Genomic DNA, 12,500 nt, shown 5'->3' with positions numbered 1-12,500 from the left:
GAGAGAGAGAGCACGAATGTTATCAGCTTCAAGGTCATGGCCTGATATGATGATCAAGATTATGTCATTGCACTGTTAAACTTCTTCTTCTTCTTCTTCTTCTTCTTCTTCTTCTTCTTCTTCTTCTTCTTCTTCTTCTTCTTCTTCTTCTTCTTCTTCTTCTTCTTCTTCTTCTTCTTCTTCTTCTTCTTCTTCTTCTTTCTTTCTTTTCTTTCTTTCTTTTCTTTCTTTCTTTTAGTGTATCCTTATTGTCCATCATCATTCTTGTATCATCTTTTTTTCTTCTCCAACATTTCCTAGATTAAGTATTATAAAGATTGATGGAGAGAGAGAGAGCATTATCATTACCCATCTAACATTCCAGAAAGCTTACGCCTTTCCAGTCAGATTTTTGCACCAAACATTCTCTAAGAGATAAGAAGAAGACCTACCAAATACTCAATGAGGATATTCTCTCTCCAGTCAGGATTCTAGAATAAAATATCGGCAAGAGACTGCAATCCTACTCATCCAGTCTTCAAGGTGGGATATATCCTAGCAACCAGACTTCTACCAAAGACAGTCTCCTAGTGGTATTTCCAATCCTACACATCCTTTCTTCCAAGAGCAATATAGTACATCCTTACAGCTCGAATTCTGACGAAGAGATTTTATAAATACAGCTCTCAATATTACTCATCCTATCTTGCAGGCTGGATGCTTCCTTGTAAGAAAACTTCTACCACTAAAAGAATCTTACAGTATTAATCTCAATACTACTCCTATAGTTTTCCAGGAGGAATCTAGCATTCAGACCTCGACAGATTCCAGGAAGTGGTCGTTCACCTTCCAGTCGAACTTCCAGTCAATGTTCCCGGAAGAAGTCGTACCCTTCCTGTCGAGATTCCAGTCAAAGTACCAGGGGGTATGTCTTACCCTTCCAGTCAAGCTTCCAGTCGAATTTCCAGTCAATGTCCCAGGAAGCGATCACACCCTTCCAGTTTATCTTGCTAAGAATGAAGAGTTTACTTTCACTGCCTGGAACTGTTTAGAGGAGAGAACAGATAATGTTATTGGAGGGAATAGTTTCCAGGTCATCTGAGGCTCAAGACCAGAAGATTATTTTTCCAAACAACTCTTGAAACTAAACTTCCTGGAAGACGAAAAACAAACAGAACAGCAACATAGAAGAAGGAGAGAGAAGGAAGAGAAGGGGAAGGATAGAGGAGAGGGTAGGAAGGAAGATATCCACGGAGTCGGGGTTCAAGTGACCACAGGTTAACGGTGCTCTGATGTCATAAGGTACTGGCTGGGATGATTATTTTTTTTCTCACCCTTCTTCGTGGTCTGCGGGGCGTCCAGTAACGGCCAGCGGGGTAGTGGTTCATCCGTCCCTGAGAGGATGGTGGCCCAGCGTGTGACCTCAGGGTTATACGGTGACCTCTTAGCGGGGTTTTTTTGTGGTTATAGCCAGTGAGTTGTAGTTGTGAGTTGTGAGTTGTTGTTGTGTTTCTTTGATTGTGAAGCGTGAGGTGTTGGTGTAGGTTGTGGTTAGGTTAGGTTAGGTTACGTTAGGTTAGATTAGGTTAGGTAAATATTCCGAGATGAAGTTTTCGAGTACTTGGCTACGATTCCGATATACACTACCCACATCCACATAACACATACCGTATCCTCTCCTCTCGTATCCACACACACACACACACACCAACATACCTCCGCATATTAAACATATACCGGCACCTAATTGAACGCCTTCATTTATTTACTCAAACATGCCAAGTAGGTTTATGCAACACAGCAGGATACATTCACATATCACTCCAACATACCAGAACATACCCGCAGATTCTAGCACATACCACACATGCCACCCACTACCAAATACAGACAAGGTAATAAATTTCCCGCCGCTCCTTCGACTAATTTTCGACGGGAAAATTCGCGAAGTAATATTTACATCCAGGAGAGTGTCGAGGTGCCAGTTTATGTTTTTAATTAGTTTATTATTATATTTGTACCATCAAAGGAAGAGCGATTATAGATTATCATTTATCTGAAACAAAAACAAGAGGCAATCTCACCCAATCTGGCAAATATTACATTAAATGTTGAAAGCAATTAAATTTAGTGATTGTTTTCAGTAATATGTGGCAGAATTCACGTAGCAACCGGCAACCAATCAACTGCCACGGATTGTGTTGGTTGCTAAGGACGCCATTAGTGAGCGGAGTTTAGTTGATGGGGCAATATATGAGATGGCATTTCCAGATTGAACTATAATGCTGAAAATTTTGATTATATTCAGTATTAACTACTTAAAATTACTATTATCCAACAACTAATTATTCTTAAATATTATCATACTTATTATTTAATTATCTGGCCACGAAACAAAAACTGTTTTGTGAATTACCTTTGTCTTATTCATTAGCATATTGTTTTACAACTACTGAGTCTGCCCAGTACTTGTCCCGTCGCTCAACAAGTACTGTCCGTTCTTGTTATCCAAACTCCTCATACTGTACTTAATTATCATACTTGATAATTAAACCTTTGCCCTAAATTTAAGTACTATGTTTGAGGCTCTAGTATATAGCTTATAGGACAATCTGTTGCAGCCAAGAGTATTAGAAATAGTTTTGAAGTACAACACGTCAAGCAGTCTGAAACTTGTTAACAAATACTATGAATTCCTGGCGACTAACATGTCCGTCCCTGACATTCCAGTGACCTTATGGAGTAGCTGTAATATGGTCCATTTCCTGAGTGTCTTCCCCAGTTGGCTCAAGACACTACTGAACCCGCTAAGATGTCACTAAATTAACACCCAGGCGCCTATAAACATTCCAGTTCCCCTCAGCAAGAGGTTCATAGTTCACTATGGACATTTCAGGGTTATAAATCTCCAATATTTCGTCTGTAGTATTAATAAGTATCGTTTGTGAATGGAATACCTTCTCCGGGTCCCTGTAAACACAAGTAAATCCACAAGAATTCAGTAAACACACGAACACAGACCTTTAACATCCCTTTAGACTTCCGGTCAAAAAATGAGTTATGAGTTCAAAACGAAAACGTCCTCAGGCTTATATATCCTAATGGCACGTCTCCTACGCCCTGCTTTGCACCCCTTCCGGCCGAGGGACCAAATATGGCGAGAGGCGGCGTCATGGTGTAGCTCGGACGCACCCCGTTAGAGGTCGTGGAAGGTCGAGCAGGAGACCCACGCCCTCGTGTCTTGTCTGGCGGGGCTTTGTCTTGGCCCCCAGGTCACTCCCTGCTGGCTGGCCCTGCAGATGCCTCGACGTAGCAGGGGGGAGCCTTCAGGGGGATACTGTGCGGGAGGTTGGGGAGTATCCTGGGGCAGGGGGAGTATCCTTGGGCAAGGGGGGAATATCCTAGGGCACGAGGGAGTATCCTGGGACGGGGGAAGCATCCGGCAGCACGGGGAGTATTGGGCATGGGGAAGTATCCTGGGCACGGGTGAGATCCTGGGGCTCGGGAGATCCTGGGCACGAAGGAGTGTCCTGGGGCACGCGGGAGTATCCTGGGGCACGAAGAATATCCTAGGGCACGGGGAGTATCCGGCAGCAGGGGAGATCCTGGGGCACGGGAGGAGTATCCGGGGCACGGGGAGCATCCCAGAGGCTGGAGAGTATCCGGGGCACGGGGGCATCCTGGGGCACGGGGAGCATCCTGAAATGGGAGTATCCCACGGGGGAGATCCTGGGCACGAGGATCCGAGTATCTGGGGCACGGAGGAGTATCCTGGGGCATGGGGAGTATCCTCAGCTCGGAGGAGTATCCTGGGGCACGGGAGCATCTCAGCACGGGGAGTATCGGGGCACGGGGAGTATCCTGGGGCCGGAGGAGTATCCTGAGGCACGGAGTATCCTGGGGCACGGGGAGGATCCTAAGGAGGAGCATCCTGAGGCACGGGAGTATTGGGCATAGAGTATCCTGGGCACGGGGGAGTATCCTGGGGCACGGAGGAGTATCCTGAGGCACGGGGAGTATCCTGGGGCACGGGGAGTATCCTGGGGCACGGGGAGTATCCTGAAGCACGGGGAGTATCCTGGGCACAGAGGGGTATCCTGGGGCACGGGGAGTATCCTGGGCACGGTGAGATCCTGGGGCACGGGGAGTATCCTGGGGCACGGAGGAGTATCCTGGAGCACGGGGAGTATCCTGGGGCACGGGGAGATCTGAGAATGGGGAGTATCCTGGGGCACGGGGGGAGTATCCTGAAGCACGGGGAGTATCCTGGGCACGGGGGAGTATCCTGGGGCACGGGGAGTATCCTGGAGCACGAGTATCCCAAGCAGAGGGGCATCCTGGGGCACGGGGGAGTATCCTGGGGCACGGGTGAGTATCCTGGGGCACGGGGGAGCATCCCGAGAGCATCCCAGCACGGGAGTATCCTGGGGCACGGGGGAGTATCCTAGGCGCGGGGAGTATCCTGGGGCACGGTGGAGTATCCTGGGGCACGGGGAGTATCCTGGGGCCGGGAGTATCCTGAGGCACGGGAGTATCCATGGGAGCACGGCAGGGGAGTATCCTGGGCACGGGGAGTATCCTAGCACGGGGAGTATCCTGGGGCACGGGGAGTATCCTGGGGACGGGGAGTATCCCAGCACGGGGAGATCCTGGGGCACAGCATCTCAGGCTGGGAGTATCCTGGGCACGGGGAGTATCCTGGGGCACGGGGAGTATCCTGGGGCCCGGGAGTATCCTGGGGCACGGGGTAGTATCCTGGAGCACGGGGAGTATCTCGAGGCACGGGAGAGTATCCAAGCACGGGGAGTATCCTGGGGCACGGGGAGTATCCTGGGGCACGGGGAGTATCCTGAAGCACGGGGAGTATCCTGGGCAATGGGAGTATCCTGGGCACGGGGAGTATCCTGGGGCACGGGGAGTATCCTGAGCACGGGGTAGTATCCTGGGCACGAGGAGACCTGGGGCACGGGAGTATCCTGGGCACGGGGAGATCCTGGCACGAGGAGTATCCTGGGGCACTGGACATCCTGGGGCACGGGGAGATCCAGCTACCAGGAGCATCTGGGGGCACGGGGCATCTCTGGGCACGGGGAGTATCCTGGGGCACGGGGTGTATTATGGGGCACGGGAGAGTATCCTGGGCACGGGGAGTCCTGGGCACGGTGGAGTATCCTGGGGCACGGGGAGCATCCTGGGGCACGGTGAGCATCCTGCACGGGGAGCATCCTGGGCACGGGGGAGCATCCTGGGGCACGGGGAGTATTCAAAGCACTGGGAATATCCTGGGCACGGGAGCATCCTGGGGCACTGGGGAGCATTCTTGGGCACGGGGAGTATCCTGAGGCACGGGGAGTATCCTGGGCACGGGGAGTATCCTGGGGCACGGGGTCCTGGGGCATTGGGTGTATTTGGGCACGGGGGAGTATCCTGAGGCACGGGGAGATCCTGGGGCACAGAGTATCCTGGGGCACGGGGAGTATCCTGGGCACTGGGAGCATCCTGGGGTACGGGTGAGTATCCTGGGAATGGGGAGGTCCCACGGGGGAGTATCCTGGGGCACTGAGAGAATCCTGGGGCACGGGGAAGAATGCTGGGCATGGGGAGCATTCTTGGGCACGGGGAGTATCCTGAGGCACTGGGGGAGTATTCTTGGGCACGGAGTATTCTGGGGCACTGGAGAGCACTCCTGAGCACGGGAGTATCCTGAGGCAGGGGAGTATCCTGGGGCACGGGGGATCTCTGAGGCAGGGGAGTATCCTGGGGCACGGGGAGATCCTGGCACGGGGGAGTATCCTGGGGCACGGGGGAGTATCCTGGGGCACGGGAGTATCCTGGGGCACGGGAGTATCCTGGGGGCACGGAGGAGTATCCTGGGGCACGGGGAGTATCCTGGGCACGGGGGAGATCCTGAAGCACGAGGGAGCATCCCAACACGGGGGAGTATCCTGGGGCACGGGGAGCATCCTGGGGCACGGGGGAGTATCCTGGGGCACGGGAGAGTATCCTGGGGCACGGGGGAGTATTCTGGGGCACGGTGGGAGTATCCTGGGCACGGGGAGTACTTGGGGCACGGGGAGGTCTCAGCACGGGGGAGATCCTGCATCCTGGGCACGGGGGAGTATCCTGGGGCACTGGGAGTATCCTGGGGCACGGAGCATCCAATGGGGAGTTTCCTGGGGCACTGGGGACATCCTGGGGCACGGGGAGTATCCTGGGGCATGGGGAGTATCTCAGGGGGAGTATCCTGGAGGCACGGGGAGTATCCTGGGAACGGGGGAGTATCCTGGGGCACGGGGAGTATCCGCATTGGGAGGCTCAGCACGGGGGAGATCCTGAGGCACGGGTGAGTATCCTGGGGGGTCTGGGCATGGGGAGTATCCGGGCACGGAGTATCCTGGGGTACGGAGTATCCAGAACGGGGAGTATCCTGGGGCACGGGGAGTATCCTGGGGCACTGGAGAGAATCCTGGGCACGGGAAGTATGTTGGGCATTGGAGATATTCTTGGGCACGGGGGAGTATCCTGAGGCACGGGAGTATCCTGGGGCATTGGGGATATTCTGGGCACGGGGGAGCATCCCAATGGGGAGTATTCTGGGGCACGAGTACCCTGGGCACGGGAGAATCGGAGGCAGGAGTATCCTGGGCACGGTGGAGTATCCCAACGGGGGGAGTATCCTGAGGCACGGGGAGTATCCTGGGCACGGGGAGTATCCTGCACGGGGAGTATCCTGGGCACGGGGGAGTATTCTGGGGCACGGGGGAGTATCCAAGAGCATCCGGGGCACGGGGAGCATCTGGGGCACGGGGGAGTATTCTGGGGCACGGGGAGTATTCTGCACGGGGGAGTATCCTGGGGCACGGGGAGTATCCTGGGGCACGGGGAGTCTTCTGGGGCACGGGGGAGCATCTTGGGGCACGGGAGCATCCTAGCACGGAGGACATCCTGGGGGCAGAGCATTTTGGGCACGGGGGAGATCCTGGGCACTGGGAGTATCCTGGGCAATGGGTGAGTATCCTGGGGAACGGGGAGTATCCCGGCACGGGGAGTATCCTGGGGCACTGGAGAGAATCCTGGGCACGGGGAAGTATGCTGGGGCACGGGGAGTATTCTGGGCACGGGGAGTATCCTGAGGCACGGGGGAGTCTTCTGGGCACGGGGGAGTATCCTGGGGCACGGGGGGAGCATCCTGGGCACGGGGGAGTATCCGGGGCACTGGGAGTATCCGGACGGGATATTCAGGCACGGGGAGTTTTGGGCACGGGAGTATCCTGGGGCACGGGGGAGTATCCTGGAGCACGGAGGAGTATCCTGGGGCACGGGGAGTATCCTGGGCACGGTATCCTGGGGCACGGGGAGCATCTCAGGCAGGGGGGAGTATCCTGAGGCACGGGGAGTAACCTGGGCATGGGGAGGTCCTGGGGCACGGGGAGTATCCTGGGGCACTGGGAGTATCCTGGGGACGGGTGAGTATCTGGGAACGGGGAGTATCCTGGGGCACGGGGAGTATCCTGGGCACTGGAGAATCCTGGGGCACGGGGAAGTATCCTGGGCACGGGGAGTATTCTGGGGCACGGGGAGTATTCTGGGCACGGGGGAGTATCCTGGGGCACGGGGGAGTATCCTGGGGCACGGTGAGTATCCTGGGCACGGGGAAGTATCCTGAGGCACGGAGGAGTATTCCTGGGGCACGGGGATATCCGGGGCACGGGGAGTATCCTGGGGCACGGGGAGTATCCCAGCAACGGAGGAGTATTCTGGGGCACGAGATCCTGACGGGGAAGTATCCTGAAGCACGGGGAGTGTCCTAGCATGGGAGCATCCTGAGGCACGGAGAGTATTCTGGGCACGGGGAGTATCCTGGGGCACGGGGAGCATCCTGAAGACGGAGGAGTATTCTGGGGCACGGGGAGTATCCTGGGCACGGGGAGTATCCTGGGCACGTGGGGAAGTATCTCAGCACGGAGGATATTCGCACTGGGAGTATCCTGGGGCACGGGGAGTATCCTGGGGCACGGGGGAGTATCCTGGGGCACGGGGAGTATCCTGGGGCACGGGGAGCATCTGGGGCACGGGGGGTATCCTGGGGCGGGAGTATCCTGGGGCACGGGGGGTATCTGGGCACGGGGGAGTGTCCTGGGGCATGGGGGAGTATCCTGGGGCACGGGGGTATCCTGGGGCACGGGGGAGTTCACGGGACAGAGGGCCTGGGGCACGGGGGAGTGCTTGGGCAGGGGGGGAGTGGGCTGGAGCACAGGGGCAGGGGGCTGGGGGATCCTGGGGCACGGGGAGTATCCTGGGGCACAGGGGGTATCCTGGGGCACGGGGGGCACAGGGGGCACGGAGTGTCTGGGGCACAGGAGGTATCCTGGGGCACAGGGGGCACGGGGGGGTATCCTGGGGCACAGGGGAGTGGGGCACAGGGGGCTGGGGGCATGCAGGGAGTGGGGAACAGGGCACGGGGAGTACCTGGGGCACTGGGGAGAATCCTGGGGCACGGGGAGTGCTGGGGCATGGGGGAGTGTGTGGGCACAGGGGGTATCCTGGGGCACGGGGGTATCCTGGGGCACGGGGTGTTGGGGCAGGGGGAGTATCTGGGGCACGGGGGGGGTATCCTGGGGCACAGGAGAGTGCCTGGGGCCAGGGGGGGGGGGTGTCCTGGGGCACAGGAGGTCCTGGGGCAGGTGGGACACGGGGGGGGTATCCTGGGGCACGGGGGAGTATCCTGGGGCACGGGGGGAGTATCAGGGGCACGGGGGGGTGTCCTGGGGCACGGGGGAGTATCCTGGGGCACGGGAGGAGTATCCTGGGCACGGGGAGTATCCTGGGGCACGGGGGAGTATCCTGGGACAGGGGGTCCTGGGGCACGGGGGGAGTATCCTGGGGCACAGGGGAGTATTCTGGGGCACGGAGGTGTCCTGGGGCACGGGGGTATCCTGGGGCACAGGGGAGCATCCTGGGGCACGGGGGGAGTGTTCTGGGGCACGGGGGAGTATCTGGGGCACGGGGGAGTATCCTGGGGCACGGGGGGAGTGTCCTGGGGCACGGGAGTCTGGGGCAGGGGGTATCTTGGGGCACAGGGGGCATCCTGAAGCAGGTATCCTGGGGCATTGGGGAGTGTGCTTAGGCACGGGGGAGTATCCTGGGGCACTGGGGAGTATCTGGGGTCAGGTGGAGTATCCTGGGGACAGGGGAGTATCCTGGGCACGGGGAGCCAGGGCACGAGATCCTGGGGCAGGGGGAGTGCTGGGGCACAGGGGGTGTTCTTGGGCACGGGGTATCCTGGGCACGGGGAGTATTCTGGGGCAGGGGAATCCTGGGGCACGGGGGTGTCCTGGGGCACGGGGGGGCAGGGGGGTCCTGGGGCAGGGGAGTATCCTGGGGCGGGGAGTGGCAGGGGAGGTATCCTGGGGCACGGGGAGTATCTGGGGCACAGGGGGGGTATCCTGGGCACGGGAGTATCCTGAGGCAGGGGAGGTATCCTGGGGCACGGGGGGAGTGTCTGGGGCACTGGGGGTGTCCTGGGGCAGGGGTGTCCTGGGGCACGGGGAGTATCCTGGGGCAGGGGAGTATCTGGGGCACAGGGGTATCACCAGGGCACGGGGAGGTATCCTGGGCGGGAGTATCCTGGGGCGGAGGCACGGGGGTATCCTGGGGCACTGGGAGTGTCCTGGGGCACGGGGGGGTATCCTGGGGTACGGGAGTATCCTGGGGCAGGGGGGTATCTGGGGCAGGGGGTATCCAGGGCACAGGGGGCACTGGAGAATCCTGGGGCAGGGGAGTATGCTGGGGCATGGGGAGTGTGTGGGCACAGGGGGGTATCCTGGGCAGGGGAGTATCCTGGGGCACTGGGCACAGGGGGGAGTATCCTGGGGCACGGAGTGTTCTGGGGCACAGGAGTGCCTGGGGCGCGGGGTATTCTGGGGCGGGGAGTGTGTCCTGGGGCAGGAGGTGTCCTGGGGCACAGGGGGTATCCTGGGGCACGGGGGGGTATCCTGGGGCACGGGGGTATCCTGGGGCACGGGGGAGTGTCAGGGGCCAGGGGGGTGTCTGGGGCACGGGGGGTATCCTGGGGCACGGAGGTGTCCTGGAGCACGGAGGAGTATCCTGGGGCACAGGGGGTATCCTGGGGCACGGGGGGTATCCTGGGCACAGGGGGGTATCCTGGGGCACAGGGGAGTGTTCTGGGGCACGGAGGGCTGGGGGAGTATCAGGGGGCACAGGGGGGAGCATCCTGGGCGCTGGGAGTGTCACGGGCACGGGGGAGTCTGGGGCACGGGGGTATCCTGGGGCACAGGTCCTGGGGCACAGGAGTTTCTGGGGCACGGGCAGGGAGCATCCTGGGGGGCATTGGGGGGGGGGGCACGGGGAGTATCTGGGGCACTGGGGACAGGGGTATCCTGGGGGCAGGGGAGTGTCCTGGGCACAGGGGAGTGCTGGGGGTGGGGGCACGGGGGTGTCCTGGGGCACGGGGAGTGGGGCACAGGGGAGTATCCTGGGGCACAGGAGAGTGTTCTGGGGCACAGGGAGTATCCTGGGGCAGGGGGTATCTGAGCGGAGGTATCCTGGGGCACGGGGGGTATCCTGGGGCACGGGGAGTACCTGAGGCCAGTGTCCTCAGGCAGGAGTATCCTGGGCACGGGGGGTGCCTGGGGCACTGGGGAGTCTCTGGGCAGGGGGTGGCGCACTGGGGGTGGGGTGCAGGTGAGTATTCTGGGGCACGGGGGGGGTATCCTGGGGCACAGGGGAGTGTCCTGGGGCACGGGGAGTATCCTGGGGCACAGGGGTGTCTGGGGCACGGGAGTATCCTGGGGCAGTGTTCTGGGGCACGGGGAGTATCCTGGGGCACAGGGGAGTATCCTGGGGCGGGGAGTATCCTGGGGCACAGGGAGCTGGAGGGTGTTCTGGGGCACGGGGGGGGGAGTATCCTGGGGCACGGGGGAGTATCCTGGGGCCGCAGGGGAGTATCCTGGGGCGCGGGAGGGTGGGGCACAGGGGGGGTATCCTGGGGCACAGGGGAATCCTGAGCACGGGAGTATCCTGGGGCACAGGGGAGTATCCTGGGAGGCTGGGAGTGTGGGGCAGGGAGTATCCTGGGGCACAGGGGGTATCCTGAGCGCAGGGTATTCTGGGGCAGGGGAGTATCCTGGGGCTGAGGGGCTGGGGCAGGAGCACGGGGAGTATTCTGGGGCACGGGGAGTATCCTGGGGCACGGGGAGTATTCTGGGCACGGGGGAGTATCCTGGGGCACAGGAGGAGTATCCTGGGGCACAGGGGGGGTATCCTGGGGCACGGGGGTATCCTGAGCACGGAGGTATTCTGGGGCACAGGGGTATCCTGGGGCACGGGGAGTATCCTGGGGCACAGGTGGTATTCTGGGGCACGGGGGAGTATCCTGGGGCAGGGGGAGTCTGGGCCTGGAGAGTCCTGGGGCGGGGGGAGGGAGGGGTATCGGGCACGGGGGGGCACTGGGGGCAGGGGGGCTGGGGGTGTGCTGGGGGGGGGAGGGGATCCTGGGGCAGGGGAAGTGTGGGGGAGTATTCTGGGGCGGGGAGTATCCTGGGGCACGGGGGTATCCTGGGGCAGGAGTTCTGGAGCCGCGAGGTGTCCTGGGCACGGGGGGGTGTTCTGGGGCACAGGGGGTATCCTGGGGCACGGGGGGTATCCTGGGGCACGGGGGAGTATCCTGAGCCAGGGGGCAGGGGGTGTCCTGGGGCCGGGGGGCACAGGGGGCAGGAGGAGTATCCTGGGCTGGGGAGTGGGGCACAGGGGGGTGGCATGGGGAAGCACAGGAGGGTATTCTGGGGCACAGGGGAGTATCCTGGGGCACGGGGGGGTATCCTGGGGCACGGGGTAGTATTCTGGGGCACGGGGGAGTATCCTGGGGCACGGAGGTGTCCTGGGGCTCAGGGGAGGGCACGGGGGTATCCTGGAAGCACGGAGGTATTCTGGGGCACAGGGGGTATCCTGGGGCACGGGGGGTATCCTGGGGCACAGGGTAGTATTCTGGGCCAGGGGGTATCCTGGGGCAGGGGTAGTATCCTGGGGCACAGGCGGGTGTCCTGGGGCCGAGGGGGAGTGTCCTGGGGCAGAGGGGGTATCCTGGGGCACGGGGGGTATCTGGGGCACGGGGGTATCCTGAGGCAGGGGGGTATCCTGAGGCAGGGGAGTATCCTGGGGCACGGCAGGTATCCTGGGGCACTGGGGAGTATCTGGGGCACTGGGGGTATCCTGGGCACGGGGGAGTGCAGCTGAGTATCCTGGGGCACGGGGGAGTATCCTGGGGCACTGGGGAGTATCCTGGGGCACAGGGAAGTATCCTGGGGCACGGCAGGTATCCTGGGGCACGGGTGGTATCCTGGGGCATGGGGGCCTGTCCTGGGGTTGGGGAAGTATCCTGGGGCAGGAGGTATCCTGGGGCACAGGGGAGTATCCTGGGGCAGGCGGAGTATCCTGGGGCCGCGGAGTGTTCCTGGGGCACGGGGGCGTCTTGGGTTGCAGGAGAGTATCCTGGGGCAGGG

General features: G+C 60.2%; 2 protein-coding genes across 2 annotated transcripts; both read right to left on the bottom strand.

Moving 5' to 3' along the window:
* Positions 1-5,094: 5,094 nt before the first annotated feature.
* On the bottom strand, positions 5,095-6,556 carry LOC121856532 (leucine-rich repeat extensin-like protein 5). The gene is made up of 2 exons (XM_042352128.1): positions 5,993-6,556; positions 5,095-5,772 (listed from the first exon to the last, which is right to left on the bottom strand). The coding sequence occupies exons 1-2, from the start codon at positions 6,554-6,556 to the stop codon at positions 5,095-5,097; spliced, it is 1,242 nt and encodes a 413-aa protein (XP_042208062.1).
* A 351-nt stretch (positions 6,557-6,907) lies between these two features.
* Positions 6,908-12,239, bottom strand: LOC121856533 (proline-rich extensin-like protein EPR1; the record flags this gene model as incomplete). The annotated part of the gene is made up of 8 exons (XM_042352129.1): positions 6,908-7,270; positions 7,381-7,914; positions 8,035-8,347; positions 8,694-9,386; positions 9,573-9,704; positions 10,058-10,474; positions 10,582-10,692; positions 10,917-12,239. Coding segments are annotated over 8 exons (3,886 nt in total), but the record flags the coding sequence as incomplete, so codon positions are not given.
* Positions 12,240-12,500: the final 261 nt, after the last annotated feature.

Source organism: Homarus americanus, unplaced genomic scaffold (genome assembly GCF_018991925.1).
Source record: "Homarus americanus isolate GMGI-L3 unplaced genomic scaffold, GMGI_Hamer_2.0 scaffold20383, whole genome shotgun sequence".
In the NCBI taxonomy this organism is placed as follows: domain Eukaryota; kingdom Metazoa; phylum Arthropoda; class Malacostraca; order Decapoda; family Nephropidae; genus Homarus; species Homarus americanus.
Note: the sequence above shows the minus strand (reverse complement) of the source record. Positions and strands in the feature narration are given on the sequence as shown.